This window comes from Dipodomys merriami, unplaced genomic scaffold (genome assembly GCF_024711535.1).
Source record: "Dipodomys merriami isolate MVZ:Mamm:240054 unplaced genomic scaffold, mDipMer1.0.p SCAF_433, whole genome shotgun sequence".
Taxonomy (NCBI): Eukaryota; Metazoa; Chordata; class Mammalia; order Rodentia; family Heteromyidae; genus Dipodomys; species Dipodomys merriami.
In genome coordinates, this window is record NW_027205971.1 from 205754 (window position 1) to 226289 (window position 20536).

General features: G+C 49.4%; 1 protein-coding gene across 4 annotated transcripts in view; it reads right to left on the bottom strand.

The window, feature by feature from the left end:
• The window catches only part of LOC138807776 (kinase suppressor of Ras 2), a 200803-nt gene that overhangs the window by 74255 nt on the left and 106012 nt on the right, over positions 1-20536 (bottom strand). For all 4 annotated transcript variants that reach the window (XM_069993534.1, XM_069993533.1, XM_069993532.1 and 1 more), the window contains exon 6: positions 1480-1549. In XM_069993534.1, the coding sequence (XP_069849635.1) occupies positions 1480-1549 (70 nt within the window). The remainder of the gene's footprint in view (positions 1-1479; positions 1550-20536) is intronic.

The following is a 20536-nucleotide window of genomic DNA, read 5'->3' on the forward strand; positions in this document are numbered from 1 at the left end:
TGTAGACAATTCAGGAGCATGGCCAGTCCAGGAGCAAAGCTCAATAGGGGGTGTGGCTAATTCAGGGGTGTGGCTGAGACAGAATGTGGCCAATCCAGAGGCCAAGCTCAATCGGGCATGTAGACAATTCAGGGTTGCGGCCAATCCTGAAGCAGAGCTCAATCAGGAGTGTGGGCAGTCCAGGGGTGTGGCTAAGCCAGGGGCGTGGCCGACGCTGGGTGCTGTGGCAGCCTCACAGTGAAGACCTCGTGTTTGCTCCGCCTCTCTGCAGCTCACAGCCTGACCACCGGCATCTATCACATATTTCTCACAGCTTCCTCCAATTTTTCTCATTTGAGGTTTGACAACTATCCTGTCAACATACTTCTTTCAAAAGCCGCTGACAAGATGCCACTCCAGTGAGGGTGACCTCCAGCTGTGGCTATGTCTCCACCCCTGGTGTGTCCCTCCCCCAGTTGGGATCCCTGGGGACCGTCACAGTGTGTTGGCTGAGTTTCCTCTAGGTGGACGGCTTTCTGGAGACACAGGCCTTCCATCCTGCTCAGTGTTGCAACACTGACACAGAAACACCTAGAGGAAAGAATCCATGCATGGGACCATCAGCTGGCTCACAGAGGCCCCACAGCATGGAACGCCCTCAGCTGTCTGGCTGAGCCCATTGTGTTCCCCCCCCGCCCCCCGCCAAGGCCTCAGTTTCCTTCTTATCTATCAAATGAGGGTGATCATATTCAACCCAAAGAGATCGTAAGGCAATGGGGCAAACCACAGACAGTCAGATGTGGGGAAGGGTACTAAGCAACTTGTTATAAGGGCAGACTAGTAGTAGCTAAAACCCACTCCCAACAAAGGCAGGTATAACCCTGGGGAAGTTATCCTATCACCCTGCCAGCAGCAGCCCCAGCCTGCCTCCACCTCAGGAGAGAATAAGCACCAGGGTCCAGCCCACAACCTTGTATTTCCTGGGTAAGAATTACCCAAAATTAGGACCTAAAGCAACAGCATTTACTGTTCATTTACTATGTGCCTGTGAGAAGCAGTGTGTGTGTGTGTGTGTGTGTGTGTGTGTGTGTGTGTGTGTGTGTGTGTGTGTGTGTGTGTGTGTTAACTCACTTAACTTTCATAACCATCCTGGAGGTAAGAAGACTTGATGAAAAAGAGAAAGCAAACAACTTTCTCAAGGTTTCAAAGCTTTTTCACTCTGAATTTGGTCTTTTGTAGCTTTTTTTTCTTCCCCAGGGCTGAGGACCGAACTCAGGGTCTTGCGCGCGCCAGGCGGGCTAAACCCTGAGCCCCCTTCACTCTGAATTTGGAACATAGGCAGTGACTCCAAAGCCTGGTGGCTTTGACGAAAGGCAAGCTTGTGAGAGGCGTTGGTCTCAGACCTCTAGTTACCATGGTAATGAAGGACCTGGGACCAAATATTCTGTCCTACCTCGCCCACCCATGCCCGGGGTTTACAGGTGCACACAGGCAGCCTACCTGTGTTTGATGGAGTTGCCCAGGTCTCTGCGGGGAATCTGCGGGGACCAGCGCGGCACTGACAGTGTGTCTACAGAGAGAGAAGAGTGGAGGAGAAAGGCTTGTTACACCGTGGTAGGGGGCTGCCAGGCTCTGGCCGAGCCTGGGAAGAAAAGGAATGATGGCCAGACACCTTCACCTGCTGAAGGCACCAGCAGCAGAATACTGTTACCTCCACAACTGCAAGGCTCCCTGGGCAGTACAGCCAGAAGATGCCTTATGAGAAACCAGCTGTAGAATGAATAGAATCAGCCATCACTTCCATTTATGGAGGATGTAGCAGGTGCCACGCATGTGCCCATGAGTCACAGGAACCGCAGTCACACAGTGCAGCCTACATCCTCAAAACCACCACAGGAACGAAGTTGCCAGCTCCCCCACTGCACGGATGGGGATACTGAGCTTGGGAGAGGGCAAGTCCCTTGCTCAAGGCCTTGTCTAGCAGAGGCCACACAGCAGCAGCACATCCTGACTAGAGGGACTTCACAGCCTGCATCCTGGTGAAGTTGTGTGTAGCCATTACCAATGCCCACAAGGCCAGCCCAGTCTCATTTCTGCCAGACAGTTGTGCAACTCATGAAATTAACTCTTTAACATTTTATAGAGAATCCACTGAAGTGCTTATTTCAAAAGTGAACTCTAAGCCAGGCATGGTAGGTGATACACACCTATAATCCCAGCACTAGGAAGAGGCGAAGACAGGAGGACTGAGAGTTCAAAGCCAGCCTGGGCCTCGTCTTTAAAGCAAAGCAAAACAAAACAAAATGAAACATTAAAAAAATCCTCCAAAACACAGAAAACTGTATTACTCTATCCCATTTTCTATTGGCTGTAGTTAAATACTGTTAGCTAACTTCTTTTAGTATGTGCCATTTAATGTCATACCAGAATAGTGGACAGATGAATGGATGGATGATGGGTGGATGGATGGAAAGACGGATGAATGGGTGAGTGGATGCACAGATAATGAATGGGTGGATGGATGGATGGAGAATGGGTAATGAATGGGTGGATAGATGCGTAAGTGGATGGATAATTGGTGGATGGATGGATAGATGGATGATAGATAGCTGAGTGGGTAGATGGACAGATAGGTAGATGAAAATGGGCGGATAGATGGAATGACAAATGAGTGACAAAGGAGGAATAAACCATGCAGCCTTCACAACAGGCGTCTCCCTATGTGCTCATTTCTTGCACGTTCAGTCTGAATCCCAGTGGGCTGCACTGTCACTCAGGTCCGTCGGTGGGTTCAAGGTCTTGCGCAGACCCTGGCTCCAGCCCCAGCTTCTCTCACTGTCTGGCCATCTGCACCAGCCTCTCCTCAGCCCCCGAGGCCACCGAGGTGAGATGAGAACAGAAATGAACTCCTAAGCCGCCTGTGAACTCGGGAGCTGAGCGGGGGATGGGACTCTCTTCCCAGCAGATGGATGGTGTGGTCTTGTTTCAGGGTTGCAGATGCCCCTCGTTTTTCACAGCTATTGTTATGGAACAGAGCAGGGAGGGAGGGAGCCGGCATGTCAGGACCCATCAGGAGCATTTAACCCCAGTCTACTCATTCTCTCTTCTGTCTGGTGACACTGTCGCCAGCCATCTGAAAGCTGTTTCCCGAGACCCCAGTGGTGCCCCTGGAAAGCGGGAAACCTTTCTAAGACAGCTAATGATTCTCGGAGCCCAAAAGGGCAGAGAAAACTCAAGAAACAGACAGCATGACATATCAATCACCATCACAGCCTGTGGAATTTCCTCTAGCTTAACTGAAAAACAAAACTCATCAAAGCCCACTTCCCCCCATGTTTCAGTTTCTGAGAGTGACAACAACAAAAAAAAGACAAGAGAGAAAAACAATTCAAATATATTCTTGTTCTAATTCCTGCCTCCTCAAGGAGCTGATGCAGGAGGTAGAGCAAAGACTCACCTGTGACTGCCACTCCCATGCCGGGAAGGCGCAGCCTTCACATGAAACTTCAGCAAACCAGAGGCACAGCCCGGAGCTGGTGGCTCACGCCTGTAATGCTACTCAGGAGGCTGAGACCTGAGGATCATGGTTCAAAGCCAACCCGGGTAGGAAGGTCCATGAGACTCTTATCTCCAATCAACAACCAGAAAACCAGAAGTGGCGCTGTGGCTCAAGTGGCAGAGTGCTCACCTTGAGCTGAAGAGCTGAGGGACAGCGCCCAGGCCCAGAGTTCAAGTCCACAACTGACAAAAAAAGAAAAAAGAAGGAAAAGACCACCAGAGGCACCAAATGCCTCTTGTCTCATGAGCCACTAATACTGCCTGACTAGGATGCTGTGTTGAGAAGGATGCTGAGGCTCCCCAGGAAAGCACATCAAGACCCATTAGTAATGTCTGCTGAGTGAAGACCCAGGTAACACAGCAACAAATCTGCCTACCTTTGCAGAAGCAAGGGCTACATTCCACCTTTGCACCCCCACCTCACAGCACAGTGCCTAGAGCCAAGTGTACACATAGTGTGCATGCATGCAAAACCCAGGACTATTGTCATAGAAACAGAGTATACTGCTCCCTCCATATGAGCACGGTGCCATGCTGTGCCTGGAAATTCTGCCCATGGGAAGCACTAAAAGTGCTACCATTTGTCTCAGGCACGAAGGGAGACAATATTTCAGACAGGTGCAGCGATCTAATCAAGGTCATAGACAGCCAAGTACCATTGCCCCAGCCTCCCAGAGGCCTCAAGGCTCTCAACTAGAGGAACATTGCTTCCTTACTTGGCAATGTCTGGGGGATATCTTGGGGTATTGCACTGTGCGGGGGGGGGGTATCCTAGAATCTAGTGGGAGATGGCCAGAGAGGCTGGTTCAATATCCTGAAATACACAGACATACCCCCTCCTCCCACCCTCAAATGGCTCAAAATGTCAGCCAAGACTGAAAATTCCTAATTCTCAGCCAGGCACTGACGGCTCACACCTGTCATCCTGGTTACTCAGGAGGCTAAGATCTAAGGGTCATGGTTTGAAGCAAGCCTAAGCAAGAAAGTCTGTGAGACACTTAGCTCCAATCAACTACCAAAGATACAGAAGTGGAGCTGTGATTCAAGCGGTACAGCACCAGCCTTGAGTAAAAATGCTCAAGGACAACCCCCAGGTCCTGAGTTCAAGTTCCAGAAGTGGCACAAAAATTTTTAAAAATAAGGAAAAGAATTCCTGATTCTCTAACTAACTCCTCCCTAAGCACCATCATGACCACTCACCAAAACAATCACCAACACCAAACAGCAGCTGGAGCTGCAGAGGTCTGAGAGCACAGAATAGACCCTTCAGACAGGGTGCACACGTCCCGGATTCTATTCTCAAGGGCAGCGCCCTTCCAGAAGAGCACACAAGATCAAGCAGGGTGGTTTGATCTCCCTTCCCAGTGGCTTCTGTCAGCTACATCACACATCAAGTATGGTCTCCCAGCCTCAAGTCCTCAGAGCTCTACGTGGGCGTGCAGACTTGAACATGAGCAGCCTTGCTTTACTTTCTTTGGGTTTCAAACAATTTACTCCTGGAAGCCTTAAGAGCAAAGAGAACCTATTGGAAAGGAGAACAGAGAGGTAATCCATGAGAATCGAGGCCTTCTCTTAGCAGAGAAGGAGAATCACATTTCCAGCAATTTAACCAATCCTGAGACTGCTGTTAAACAATCAAAGCACTTATTAAAATGTTTCTGTGCCCACACAGAAGCCCTTTTCTCTCCCTCATTTTCTGATAAGAAGTCCTGCAGACATGGACACAGGATGCTGCACATCCCAGCTGCCTGTGGGCTTGGGGGGAGAGTCACAGACATTTCTTCTTAAATATTTTCATTTCCTGTGCCTAGAATGATAAAGCAATGGATGCAGGAAGGTTTCTTCTTCTTTTGCATGAGTCTACAGATGTCTCTGCCCTCTCAAAAATGAATACTTCGCAACAGAAGGGGAATAACCTAGCAGCCTGGCCTTGGTAATCACCGTGGTAGTCAGAAAGACACACAGAACTCCTACCAGAAGAAACCAGTGTTAAACAAACCTAGCAGCCTGGCCTTGGTAACCACCTTGGTAGTCAGAAAGACACACAGAACTCCTAACAGAAGAAACCAGTGTTAAACAAACCAAGTGTCCATACGATGTTAAGCTTTATAATGAAAATCTCAGACTCTGTCTTGCTGAGTCTAAAGTCAGGCTAATAAAGAGGTGGGCACTGGGCACACAGAAGTGTGAACACAAAGACATCAGGTAAAACTTGGTGATAAGGAACTGAAGGCAGGGGAAGAGAAAGAAATGGAGAAGATCTGGGTTACCAGTGGCTCATGCTTGTCTACCTTAGCTACTACATGGGAGGCTAGAAATGGGAGGAACGTGATTTGAGGCTAACTTGCACAGAAAACTTCATGAGATTGCCCTCTCAACTGTTATCTTGGCATAGTGGTGCATACTTGTCATCCCAGCTGGGACAGGAAACCACAAATAGGTGGATGAGAGTCAAGGAACACACACACGCACGCGCACACGCACACCACACATACACACACACACACACACACACACACACACACATACTTAGAGGTGTAGACTGTAAGTAGAGCAACAGTTCTGCAAAACACTCAGTTCAAACCCCAGCTGCAAAACAAAAAGAAGAAGAAAAGTGGGAAGAAGAAAAATAATCACAGATCTGTTTTATGTTCGGTCTTACCCTATCCTAAACATTATTTCAAACCAAGCCAGTCCAATAGCATTATGTGACATATTAATTCATCTCCCAATCTGACGGAGTGCCAGCCATTATCATTCGCCCTCACTTCAACCACAGAAAGTCAAGAAGTTAGACCATTTGTTGAAAGCGAGTAAAAGCCAGGACTTGAATTCTGAATTCAGGTCACAAAACCCGGTCCAATAAACAACAGCCAGTCTGTCTGTGTGGTTTTGAGCCACTAGGTTTGTGGTCTTTTGTTGGAAGAGCTGGAAGAAACTATCTGGCCCCTGTGTTGTGCCAGACATGGTTTTAGGAACTGAACAGGTGACAGGAAAATATCACCACGTTTTGAGTTTAGAGTCTAGCAGGAGAATCAGAAAGTAAATGAGCCAACAAACGCCAGCCTTTTAGGAAAAGGAAACAGTACAGATGTGGGGGTCCTAAGGCAACAGAGACTTTGACCATGAGTTTTAGACCAGAGGCCAGATGTTGTGCTGGACCTTATGAATGTAAGAGCTCCCTCTGGTGGCTGAGGGGAGTCAACCCAGCAGGGTAATGGAGAAACAGACTGGAGCCTCCCCAACCAGGCCACTTTCCACCTCCCACCTCTACCCTGGCCCAGACTTCTCCAGCTGTCACAATCCCACAGCAGCCCCCAATTAAAACTCCAAATCCTTCACTCCACACTCACTGGAAAAGCAAAGGCAGGGCTAGTTGATGCCATATATGTGTCCTTTTCATGACATCAAAACATGTTTCCTCTCTCTGATGTAAAGGAGAATTTTTTTTTTAAATTGGAGTATATGCTAGGGCCCAGGCTGGTCTTGGGGGACAATTCCTTAGACATTTCCAAGCCCCAGGAGAGGGGAAAAAAAGAGGTAACCATGAGAAGATGGCAAGAAAGAGTTTTTTTGAAATAATTTTAATTTGTTTACTGTGGAGACTCAATCAGGACCGAGAGATTGTTGGGAAAGGGTCTCTCCCCAGCTAATTCAGAATCTACTCAGGGGATAAAATGTGGTGTTGAGTGGATAAATGAATGATGAATAAATTAACATACCAATGAAGAAATAAGTTCTGACCAGAACTATTAAGTTCCTTGCTAAACTAGAAACTTACAGGCTGTGCATCATGTTACATATCTGTAATCCCAACTAGTCAGCAGGCGAAGGTAAGGAAGATCTAGACTGAGACTAGATCAGGTAAAGGGCTCAGTGAGGCCTAAGTAACAAATGAACAAATAAAACAAGAGCCTTTCCTGCCTGGCCTGTGGGGTCTTAGGGATACTCCGTGTGGGACTTGGAGCAAAGCCAACAGATAACCTCCCCCCCCCAGGCCCACCCCTCCTCCGCCAGATACTCTCCCAGGTGGGGGAAGGACAGACCCATCGCCTCTATTTCACTGATCTGAGCTGTGAACATTCTCGGCTGAGCGACAGGACCTCGAGCTCCAGGCTCGTCGTGCAGGGACACGGGAAATGGTAGTGTCTGCTCCTGGGCTAAATGAGAATTGAAGGGACGCCACGGGCAGAGCATCCGGCCCTTGCGGGCCCAGGAGCAGCACCTGGCTCCCCTCACCATGCGCACCCACCGTGCGGAGGCGCCTTGTAGCAGCAGTTCTTCATTAAATCCACGCAACTTTGGGGGGTTGGCACCCCAGTTTACAAAGCACACAATAGGACAACTAAATAGTTACCTAGCTAGTATCTGCCAGACTTGCAAGTCCATCCTAGTATCTTATAAAACTCTGGGCTGGCTTCCAAGCCCCGTGTGGGGACCCCCTTTTGAGACAAATACAAAGATAATTTGCAAAACCAAGCCTTCCTGGAAGAAGAGAGATTGAGAAGCTGTTAGTGGCCATCTCCAAGGCAGAAAGCTCCTTGGATGTAAGAGCCAGCCACCTACTCCTCCGGTGTTTCCATGGAGATAACGGCCTCTGAGCACACAGCACTATCACCTTCAGCAGGAAGCACTTACTGGGCGCCTACTGTATGCCATGACCTACACTGTGGGATTTAAATGAACTATTCCTTTTCATCTCCACAGCCCTGTGCAAGGCAGTCAAACTGGAGTCTGAGCTAGGCCAGTGGAGCCCCAAAGCTTATCCCCAGAGATACCCTAAGCTCCACACTGTCCTTAAGCTTCCAGCCGAGGGACGTGAGGGACTCTGTACGAGCTCAGCTTAGCTGTGGTCATATCAACTAGCGATTCTCGGAGCCCCAAAGATACTCAAAACTAATAATACTTGTACGGCTCAACGTTTGAGGGCCATGAGCCGGTCACTAGCTAAAATCCCACTGATTTAGCCAACACACCGAACTTAGCATCGACTGAAGGCACTCACCACATGATTCATGCCGCAGCCAAGAAATCTGTTTGCTTTAATATCCAACTCAAATATACCCAGCCCGGAAGTGTTTTAATTACAGGCTGCCTCTAAAGGTCACAGCCCTACGATGGCTTAGGGTCAAAAATCAAGTTTCTTTGTGGATTTGGGCATAACTTTCTTCCAGAGACCTCAAGTGTACACATCGTCACCCAGGGCCTTGGGTGGCCAAAGCAACAGATGGATCTGAAGCCATACCATGAGCCATTGGTCTGGGAGGGGGAGCACTGCGGGGGGAGGGGGAGGAGGCCAGTCAGTGTACGTGTGGGGCTTGGCTGTGAGTGTGGCCTGCCTGTGGGAGGCAGGGCAGCCTCCACTTCCCAGTAGACAGCGCTTCCGGGCCCCCGGTGCAGCGTGGGAGAGAGCGTGAGACGTGAAGTCGCAGCTCTGTGACAAATATAACCTCTGCCACTTAGGAACTGTGCGGGCCTCGGCCATCTTGACTTCCCTAAGCTTCACTTTGGTCCTCTTCAAAAAGGGGATTGTGATCTCTCCCGCCTTAGGAGAGAGGCGATCTCATGAGGACAGGGCTCTGTGGGGGGCCTGATGGAGCCTTGTGATTATTGGTTTTGTTGTTGTCATCATTAGTCTGCCTCTAGAATTAACACGCCAGTTAGCACACTGCTCAACTCTCCATGGACTGTGATTTAGAGCAGAGGTTGGCAAACTTGACCCTGGGGTCAAATGCAGGCCGCCCTCGGGTTCAGTAAACACAGCTTGATTGGCATACGTGCTCCCCCTGCCCCCCCCCCACTTTGCTCAGCAATACCGTCCGTGCCTCTCACTGTGAGAGCAGCTTGAGTATTGTGACAGAGACGATCTGCTCATAAAATAATAATTACCTGCTCCTTTACAGAGAAACCATGCTAATGTCTAATTTAGAGTCGGGAAACTTGTTTTATTTGGCTAATTGGCAGAAAGATTTTTCCCCCCTTCTGTGAAGTCAGAAGACCTGGTTCAAGACCCACCTTGACCACTTTACCTGTTGAGAATTCTTTGGACAAATGACCCGCAGCCTTCAATCCAAACTATGTAGGAGCACTTCATATCACCCCTCTGTTCACACAGTCTTAGTACCCTCTGACTGAGTCCTAGCACTTTCCTCCCAAAGGATGTTGCTGTTTGATTTCCATTTTGCAGAAGACAGCTGCCAGGCAAGGGAGGGTTTGAAGGATGCTCAGTGACAATGCTATCCCCTTTGCTGTCTCTAGAATCTTCCAGGAGGCCATGCCCCTGTGGCAGGCCATGCTAAAAAGTCATATCAACTCCTAGGGCAGAGGAAGAGGAAAATGAACTCTCACTGCTTCTGCTTGAGTTTATTACTGTGATTTGATAAAGTGTTGTTACTTTATCAAAGCGGAGAGCGATCTGAAAGATATGTGAACAACTGGAGGGAGGTGGCGGTCATGGCTGAAGGAGTAGAGGACCTGTTCTTCTGGGAATGTTTCTAGTAGAAGATGGGTGGGCAGGGAGGGCACTGAGCAAATGCCAGGTGAGAGAAGGGCCAGGAATGTGCAGAGGCAGTGAGAAAAGCTTACAGGAGAGCCATCTCCTGGGTTCCCTGGTCTCACTCCGATTAGAAGATAAACCAGACAACTTCGGGATCTAGTGGAGAAAAAAGAAAACGCACTGATTCTAATATTCCCCATTCAAAATCATTGCTCCCTTTGAAAAAGACCCTCACCACCTGGCCTCTGAGCCCAGGCTGGTACCTGCCCAGTGGGAGCCCCCTTTTATCATAAATCAAACCCGGGGATGGGGAGAGCATCTTTCCTCTCCTGGCGAGCAACGTGGACCCAGAGTCATCACCTGTGATTTATTTCACCCTTTCGGTAGGCATCAAATAAATTCCATCACCAGGAAAGAAAGAGAAGCGGCTGTGGTATTCAATTACATTTTATCATCTGCTCATCGCTGAATTTATTCAAGCGTATCAAGAATTTTTAACCCTGCCACCAAACAATGGGAGACCGGTGTCACAGGGGTGTTTGTGCTCCTTGCAGGGTGATGGATGGCCAATCCAAGGTCTCTGCAGTAGGAAGGGGGATACACGCAGGAAATGGGGGGGGGTGCTGTGGTGGCTGAGGCGGTGGGAGATGTAAAAGCGTAAACTATGAGATGACCCCCTCCCCACCCCCGGCCTGGAGAGGGGAGTACCATGCTGAGGCAGGCAGAGTAGGAAATGGCCTTTCTTCCCTCACCTTCCTATCCCTGGCCCAAAGCAGCAGCAGCCCACCTTCCCCTTGCTACCCTTTCACTGCTGAGCCCTGAGAACAGGAAAGGAAAGCCCCGAAATGCCAAATGCATTTTACATAATGAGATAATAAATTGGAAACACATCATCAAAGGGGAAATCACTTGTTAGCCATCTAGAGATGCAGAGGAGTTGTTAGGACAATGAGGCTGCCTGGGTCTGTCTGGAGATGGCCTCGGGCACTTGGGGAAAAGCAGGGGCCTTGCTAAGGGGCTGTTGGTGGCATCATGGGAGGGAGAGGGGGAGAGGAGGAAAGGGAAAAAGGGAAGGTCTCTCCAGTTCAGAATATAGATCTAAACTTGGAATATTACACACCAAGTCTTCCATCACAGCATCACATCAGTATCACGTCTACTCGCACAGCCAGCCAAGGGGCAGGCAGTGAGGAAGAAGGCGCCAGTCCCAGGCCTGAGAGGCAGACACACCCCATGCATCTGTGAGGGTGAGTGACAGTCGCCCACCGGGATTCACATGGCCACCCCTCCAGGCCTCCAGGCCACCCTGGGGGGAGGCCTGTGTTGATCCCATTTGCAGATGAACACACTGGAGTTCTGAGAGCTTCAGGGAGAAGCAGAGGGGCAAAAGGAAAGGAGGTAGCAAGGCAAGAGCTCACCTACTGGTTCTGCCACCAACTGAAAAAGCTACGTAGCTTCAGTCAACTAACAGTGATCACAGTTGGTGGTTTCCCCAAACCATCAGCACACTGGAACCACTGGAAGCCTGGTGGTGACTTAATTCAGACATCAGCAAATTATAGATCCGCAGCTTGTTTTATGAATAAAGTTTTATTGACTCATGGCCACACGCATTTGTCTATGACTGCAGAGCTGAGCAATCATAACACAGACCATTTGATGCATAAGGCTGAAAATAATTACCACCTGGCCCTTTAATCTAGTGTGCTGACCTCTGACTTTGTCCTGCAGATGTCCCTGAGATTCTGAATTTGGGGACCCCTGGCCAAGTGTTCAAGATTCATTAGCCCCTGAAGCAACGCCACCTATCATGTTCACCTATTTCCTCAAGAAGTAGGGCCAGCACCTCTACCCGTTGCCTGGATAGATGAATACCAATCCATCAGTGAAAAAGGTACTGATTCTATTTTGTAAATGGTGAAACTGAGGCCCAGTAGCTCCCTAAGGACAATGGTCTTTCTGACATGGATGCCGATTCCTGGCTTGGGTTTCCATGACAGTAAATCCCTCTTTTTGAGCACTGTGTTCTGTGATCTGGCTGTGAGCTTCTGAAAGCAGGAGAGACTAGAGTAGAGCTGAGCAGGAGCTGGCTTGACCATCTCCTGGGAACACTCCAGGCCTGGAGCAGGAGGAAGAGAAGCGGCCCTGAGACCTGGCCAAGCCCAGGGCCCAGCTGGCAAGCACAGAACCACCTCAGACCCTGTGTCCTTGACCCAAAGGAAAATGCTCACTGGGAAACCTGGCCTGGCTCCAGTTTAAAAGAGGACAAAACAAGAGTTGACAGACAGAAGCCCACAGCTGCCATCCGCAAACACCAGCCCTGCACCCCATCCATTTCAATTGTAAATAATCTCACATGGAAATAAACCAGCAGAAAGCACAGTGGCATGCATGGGGGTAGGCACAATGGAGACTGTGAGACACAGAGACCACTGCGAGGGTTCGCTATTCGGACCCAGAAAGGGCTGGCCTGTGGCTTGCATATTCCAGGGTCAGGGCTACTCGTGGTGGCCACAAAGCCCCCTTTTCTCCTAAGAGACAAAGCATGCATACATGGAATTCATTTCTAATCCAGTTCTTTGTAAGATGGAGGAGGGATGAAATCCATCTTGCAGAGTGTCTTGGCCAGCACATAGTAGGTCCTCAATACAAAGCAGCAGCCCCCCCACACACACCAGAGCAACTTAGGTGTCTATTCCACAGCTTTCCTGAACAACTCCTCTCTCTGGCCAAAACATGGGCAGAACCTTTGGGAAAACAGCCATGGCTCTGTAGAGACACAGCCGTGAGCTATGGGAAGAATGGCACAGTCCAAGTTCCTCTGGCCATTTGTCCCCCTCCTGTCAGGCTGTCCTCAGTGCGTGCCCACAGCCCTCACTTGCTGCTGGGAAGGATGGCTCTTCAGCTCTCCACACGATCCATCATCAATTACTTACATATTTATTGCCTTGAACTGAATTTATAGATCTTAAACTCAGAGCCATTCGAAGCTGTCTGAGCTGAAAATTCTCCCCCAGTGGAAATGTGGGGTTTTTAAATTTAGGCAGCCACCTTGTCATTAATGTTCAGTGGAAGTTAATTGTGCTTAGAACAAGGGATGGCTGAGAGCTTTGCCCACCCCGACTCATTGCTCATTACTGCTTGAGCGAGCTTCGCCGGGGACAAAGCCATCTGAGATGGCTATAAAAGACCGGGATCAGATCTTGAGGACCCAAGACGTCGGGCCCTGTTGGATCAGCCCTCGGTGACTGAACGCTCCATCCCACGTGGTGTCATACTGTCTGTACTCTGCAGACACCAGGAAGACAGCCCTGTGATGGATCGTTTTCCAAGGTCAAAGCCACACGTCTGTTTTCCAAAGAGTTGTCTTTCTTTGAGCATCTCTAAGTGGGGCCAGGATGTCTGCTGAGATTATGGGGTTGTGATGAGTGCTGGTTGCAGCCTTTCAAGCGAGGTCACTGCCGCCGGAGCCTTGCTACATGTTGATCAGTGGGAGGTGCTTGAATCTATCCAGCACAGTATCTGGCCTCTCCGAGGGTCATGTGCATGGGCGATCTCTAGGTAACTCTAATTGCTGATGGAAACTGGAATCAAGAGTGCTGTCCCATCCATACACCTGCCTCTCTAGACCTTCCTGGCTCTACAGCAGTGGGTTTCAAACATGTAGAATCCTTTCACACACCCTTCCATGAAGTCGTAGGCTTCAGGATGGGGACCAAGGAAAAAAGTGCTTGTTCTATCACGTTCCTGATGGTCAATGTGGCTGGTCTTGGGCTAGAGACCCAAGATTGCCAATCAGAACTTCCTGGTGTCAGCAGTAGTGACACGGAGGACCAGGGCATTCTCCACAAGGGGTTGTCCTGGGCCCTATAGGATGCCAAGCAGAGCCTCTGGCCTCCACCCACGAGGGGCCAGCAGCAGCCTGCTCCCTGAGCTGTGACAAAGAAGACTGATCCACACATTGCCAATAACCACATTGTAGGAGGTCAAAGGTAACAAAACTGTGTCAGGAGCCGGTGGCTTACACCTGTAATCCTAGCAACTCAGGACACTGAGATCTGAGAATTTCAGTTTGAATCCATCCTGGCCAGATAGGTCTGTGAGACACATCTCCAATGCGCTGGTAAAAAGACAAGCAGGAGCCCAAGGCCTGAACTTGAGTCCCTGAACTGGCACAAAAGAAATAGATACTAAAACTTGTAACACAGGAAGTTAATAAACAGTACCACAAACATCTTGAGGCGCGTGATGCAAGTCCCAACACTGATTGAGGATGTGGGGGTCAAGGATGGAGAGCCACTGAAGGAAATGTGGGATAAGGAAGTACCACACTGTCACTCCTCCAGGTCCCCACGGGGCCAACCAGCTCCACACCCCACAAGCCAAATGGCTCCTTGCCCTCTTAACATCTCTCACTTCTTGGAGGAGTCGCCGCTCCCCAGGTAGAGAGGCTGAGCCCTGCAACCGAGCTAGCCACGCCCTGGATCCTGCCAGGAAATGGGTCTGAGCCAGCAAAGGCACTCAAGGCCATGCTCAAAGAGCATCTGATTGCAACTCTCAAAGAGAAAACATAAATCCACAAAGCAGTGCAGGTTGCCGATTCTCCAACTCAGCAAACTTAATTCTAACGGGCAATCGTTCCTGGTGTTTGTTTTTTGCTTTCTCCCAAAAAGGCACAAGATTGATAGTCAGTGGAGAAAGAAAGAGGTGTCCGATCGGGGCCTGGCAGATGGGTGATGGATGGGGTGATGGCTGCATGATAGATGGGGTGTGAGTGCAATCAGGGCTGTTTGCAGACTCTGCTGTGACACCTGCCTCTATTCTCCTCCGTGGGGTTGGGCTCTGATCTCAGCCCTGGACCACACCCTTCGCCGCCTTTACCTGGCACTCCATTCCTGATGGGAGAAACAGCACCTAATGATGGATGTGTTCAGTATGCTCATTCAATGCTTCTGTATCAAGCAAAGGCAGATTGATGAGCTGTGGAGGAGACGCATTCAAGGCCTGATCTATGCCTTTCACCTTGCAGCCGACAGCCCGGCCTCCCAGCACACAGCAGTGTCTTTACACTGTCAATAGGACCTTGATTCTATAAAGGATAAAAGACGTGTTCGTGGGTGAATGTGTACAGCCAGCTCAGGATTTTCTGAGCCCCACTCAAAGCCCCCAGGTGACATTTTTGTGGGGGGGGGGTTGCATCTGCTAGCTTCTTTTCAGCCCTATCAGCCCAGGGTGAGAACAGGCAAAAGACCTTCCTTGGAGCTAAGGAGCTGAGCAGTCCTAAGTTCATATCTCAGTGTGGTCCTCAGCCAAACCTTTCACCCTGGCTGAGACTATTCACTTCCTTATCTGTAGGGATAATTTGAGAACCGGAACAGCAACTCTGTAAGACAGCTGTGAAGAGGTAGATCACCTGGCCCAGCTACTTGTCATCGTGAAAGTTTGGGGAAGTTCTTGTTTCAACGCCTCTGGTCTTCATTTCCTTCATGACTTATTTCTCACAGGATCAATAGAGTAGAGCTGGCACTTGGCAGATGCTTAATTAGTATTTGTCCTTCTTTACTTCCTTCAACTTGGCCCAAGAGGGAACTGAATAAGGCATGTGTTTGTTTCTTTAGAACCGAAAATCACATGGCCACTCCCCTACCCCTATCCGAAAAGGGGGTCTCTGCAGATTAAGTTAGGATGCAGTCACACTTGGTTGGATGCCCCTGATTGAGAAACCTTACAGAGAAAAACCAGACCTGGAGCCACACAGAGAGGGAGGAGGACGTGCAGACACTCCCAGGACGTGAGCTAGAGAGGAAGGCTGGGGTCCAGCAGCACCCAGAAACTGGATCCTTTCCTACAGCCTTCAGAGGGGGCACAGGCCAGCCATACCATGCTACACTGTGACTTTTGACTTCGACCTCTGTAGAACCACAAAGGGTATGAATAAGGAATTAATGCTTTTTTTTTTTGGTCGGTCATGGGGCTTGAACTCTGGGCCTGGGCGCTGTCCCTACGCTCTTCAGCTCAAGGCAAGCGCTCCACCACTTAAGCCACAGCGCCACTTCTGTTTTTCTAGTGATTTATTGGAGATAAGAGTCTCATGGACTTTCCTGCCCAGGCTGGCTTTGAACCGAGATCCTCAGATCTCAGCCTCCTGAGTAGCTGGGATTACAGGCGTGAGCCATCAGCACCAGCTATGAATGATTATTCTAAACCATTCAGTTTATACTACAATTCATTATCTCAGACCTCAGAGAGAAACACACATCTTACTTCAAGCAGCCCTGCTTGTCCGTCTCTCTGCTCTAGGTAGAGAACTGATTGATTCTCGGCTTCTTAGGATCCCCTCCTCAGCAATTTTTTTCAGCAAAATGTCAGAGAGCAAAAACATTAGACTTTGAGGCCCTGTGGGGTTTCTGTCCCACTACTCTACTCTGCCTGCATGCAGCCACAGGTAAGACACATGGAATGACATAGCCCCAGGTCACCAGGCTGTCCCTGGGTGCTGCCCCCAGAGTGACACGTGTGCTGGCTCGTGGCTCGTCGCTGGCTCATCACACTTGATGACAATGAGTTCAGTAAGGACACAGGGTGACCCTTGTTCCATAAAGACGCAGCTGCCCTGGCTGAGGTAAGATCAGGAGAGTGTGCATGCCAGGACCATCCTCCACTTTGATTCATGAAAAGTTAGAGGCACTCACCATCCACACACGACCTCAGTCTCCAGAACTGTGGGGGAATGACACACATGCACCCTGCTTTTGCAGGCAAGACAAACTGAGCAAAGCCCTCCAAGCAACTGGAGGTGGAGGGCGGGGGGGGGGTGTCAAAGGCAGAGCTGAGCCCAAGGCAAGACAGCTCCTAAATTGCCAGGTCTGGTCACCCTTGAAATGGAAGCTAGAGTAGCCTCCTGGCCCTCAGCTGGGACCCAAAGACTCTGCTCTCCATGAACTTGGGGTTTCTCCCCCCACCCCGCCGCCATGGAGCAATCTCCCAAGGGAGTCATGAAAAATTGTGAGCTGCCTGGGCCAGGACAGGGCAGTTCACAGCTGCAGGAAGGAAGGGAAGGTTGATGGACAGTGGGATGGTGGTGTCTGGTGTTTTATGACAGCAGATGGACTGAGGCCAAGAGGCGGGAGGGATAGGAGCCTCGGGCCTTCTGGTAGCCCCGGAACCCTTGTGAGGAGAGCAGGGTAGTGCCAGGCTGTCCCCAGATGTGGATGAATACTCTGGAATGCCACCTGTCCACTGCCAGCACTGTGCCGCAGCCCATCTGGGGTCAGCTCATCTCTGCGCGGGGACCTGCCTCCCTGCATCCTGGCTCTGGACAAGGCAGCACCTGGGGCAAACCCCAGCGTGACCACCTGCTATTGGCAGATCTCAAACAAGTGATCTCGTGCCTCAGAGTCAAATTTCTCATCTTTAACATGGGGTGGGAACATCTCTCATGCCTGATGTGACACGCTATGGTGACTGGCATACAATAAACATTTAATAAGAATGCCAGCTCCTCCCACCCCACCTCACACAGTCCCCAAGCATTAGAATTCAACTAGCCCAGAGATGGGCTGTGACCCCCAAGACCAAATCCAGACCCCCTGTATGACTGAAATCTAAGAAAGGCTTTTCCATTTTTAAATCATTTGAATAAATTTGGTGATTTGAAAAATTACATGCAATTCACAGTCCAATGTCCACAAATCAAGTTATACTTTCTTTTTTTGCAGGGATAGTACTGGAGTTTGAACTCAGGTCTGGGAGCTTCAGAGGAAGGCTTCTACCGCATGAGCCATGCCCCTTCTACCACTCAAAACACGCCCCTGGCACGCAAGCCACGCCCCTGACCTCTTGGCCCCGCCCCTCCCCCACCTGCCGTGCACATAGGTTTTGATGCCATAATACAGAGTTCTGGAATTGTGGCAGAGACCATGCAGCTGAGTTTACCTGCCAGGCCGCCACTGAGATCAGATGGGGGCTGGATGGCTCTTGGTGGCAGGGGACACTGAATGCGCACCTTCCGGTCTCCATCCACTAACTTGCCACGGCATTGTGTGCCCAGCCGCAACAACCAAAAATGTTTCTGGGCACTGGGAACAGAGGATCACACCCAGCTGAGACTTCTTCATTCTGAGCTAATCCTACTTACGTCCTTTAGAAGTAAGAAATAATGAACCTGGGGCAGGGGACAGTGTGAGTTGCCCAGCTGGATGGTGGCAGAGAGAAGACTGTTTTGAGGGTTTGACGTCTTACGTTTTGAGAACATCCTTGCTCCTACATGACTGGGCCTCCTGGATGAGCAGCAGCCCGAGGAGCCGGGGAGCCAAGCTTCAAGACTTGAGCTGAGCCAGCTGCTGAGCCCCGTGTGTGTTACAACCAAACAGCTATGTGGGGAACCTGTTCCACTGGAGGACCATGGAGAACCCTGACCTATGACACCCCTAAACACACCTTAACACCAGGCACCAGTGGCTCAGGCCTGTCATCCTCCTCAGGAGACTAAGATCTGAAGGACCCAGGTCTGAAGCTACCCCTGGCATATTCCATCTCCAAATAAGTAGCAAACACCAGACTGGAGGCATCGCTCAAGTGGTAGAGCAGCAGCTGAGCAAGCAAGCTGAGCAAGTGCAAGGTTCTCTGTTCAAATCCTGGTACTAACTTAAAAAAAAACTCATACTTGTATTCTATCCTTAATAGGGAGAAAGTGACTGGGAAAGTGGCTCAGTGGTAGCACTTGCCTTGCATGCATGAGGCCCTGAGTTCGATTCCTCAGCACCACATAAGCAAAAAAGAAAAAAACTCATAAGTGGCGCTGTGGCTCAAGTGCTAGAGAGCTAGCCCTGAGCTGAAGAGCTGAGGGACAGCACCCAGGCCAGAGTTCAGGCCTCACGACCGGATTCAAAAAAAAAAAAAAATAGGGAGGAAGTTCTGATGCCTGCTACATCTTGGAGGATATCATCCAAGTGAAAGAAAGAAGCTAGTCACAAGAGACAGACGCTGGGGTTCTGAGCACAGGGAAGTACCCAGAGTGGTCCAGTTCATGGAGACAGGAGAGTAGAGGTTCCCAGGGACAAGGGGGAAGGAGTGGGCAGTTGATGGTTAATGGGGCCAGGCTTTCGGCAGTTCAGGGGAGGGATGGTGGTGGTGGTGGTGGCTACAGACAATGAGAGCCTGCTTCATACCACATACCTGAACAAGCGGTATTCTCAGAGCTCAACCCTCCACTCACAATGGACTCGAGCCCAATAAACTCATCTGAAGTTGAAAACAACCCGAGTGGCATATGCATTTCACACACATAACCTCCCTAATGTCACAGCTTAGCCACTGCAGAAGGGTGGTTTTTAGAGTATACCCAGGTAAGACCTTGGGATGCTGTGGTGGATAAAGAGCTCTTGCATCTCAAGAGGACATCACTAGCCCAGGAAAATAGCACAGGTAGAAAAATGGCAGAATTCAAAGCATGGTTTCTACTGGATTTCTACTGCCTTTGCACCATCTTGAAGCAAAAAGGAAAAAAAAAATCTGAAAGTTTAATCATAAAGTCAAGGATAGTCTATACGCGTGAGACGTCGTGAAACTGGCACAAGAAAAAGTTCAGTAAAGTAAAATAATGAACACACATGAAATATGTTACTATACCATAAGCACACATAGTATCAAACATCACCAATAATGATGACACTCTTGAGAAATTCACCCTCACATGACGCATCTTTAGGTGAATACCACAGGGTACACTTTAAGTTAATTAGATGGCTAGGGTGGTACTAGGTGATGGAATATGCTCCACTGTTGGCCAAAACACTACCATACAGCCCATGAAAACAGACCAGTTACGAAGCATGTCCTTAAGTATTGTCTTTACGTAAAAAGAACAATGTGCAGAAAATACATAGCCTATTGAAACAAGCAACAGAAAACTACCCTGAAAGAGAAAATATTCCAGAAGTACTCTCACCCAGATTGTTTCCAAGGAAACACCTTTCAATGGTGGTATTTTGACTTCCTACATGCATACTTGTGTGTTGTCTCACCTCACTGCAATGTGCATGCATTACATTTTGTAATGTAAAAATACTTCTTATAAAAAGTCTAGAGGAAACTTGTTCTAAGGAGCTGGACCCACAGAAACTGACAAGGATGGGTTCCCAGCTTGATGGAGAATGCTTGGAAAGTCTCTGATCACATCCCCCTGGGTGGGCTGTTCAGAACTGTAGCTCATTACCTGACAAAATGTTAATTTACTATTGCCATTAAGAGTCAATGATAGATCTGGTTGGAAAAGTGACCGAACAGAAGATAAAAGGGAAGGCTGCTGACATTGCCATGTGGAGAAAGGTCCCTTAATATCTTTCTGTGGTACTTCTGTGCGTTCAACTGTAGAAACTTAGGGAGAGGAAAACGAATCAACATTACAGGCTGCCTTTTAATTTACACCCGTGAAATAATTTTGACGATCGTTCATAAGTGTTTAACTAATGTTTATTCTGGAAATGTCACCAGCGCCTCTGA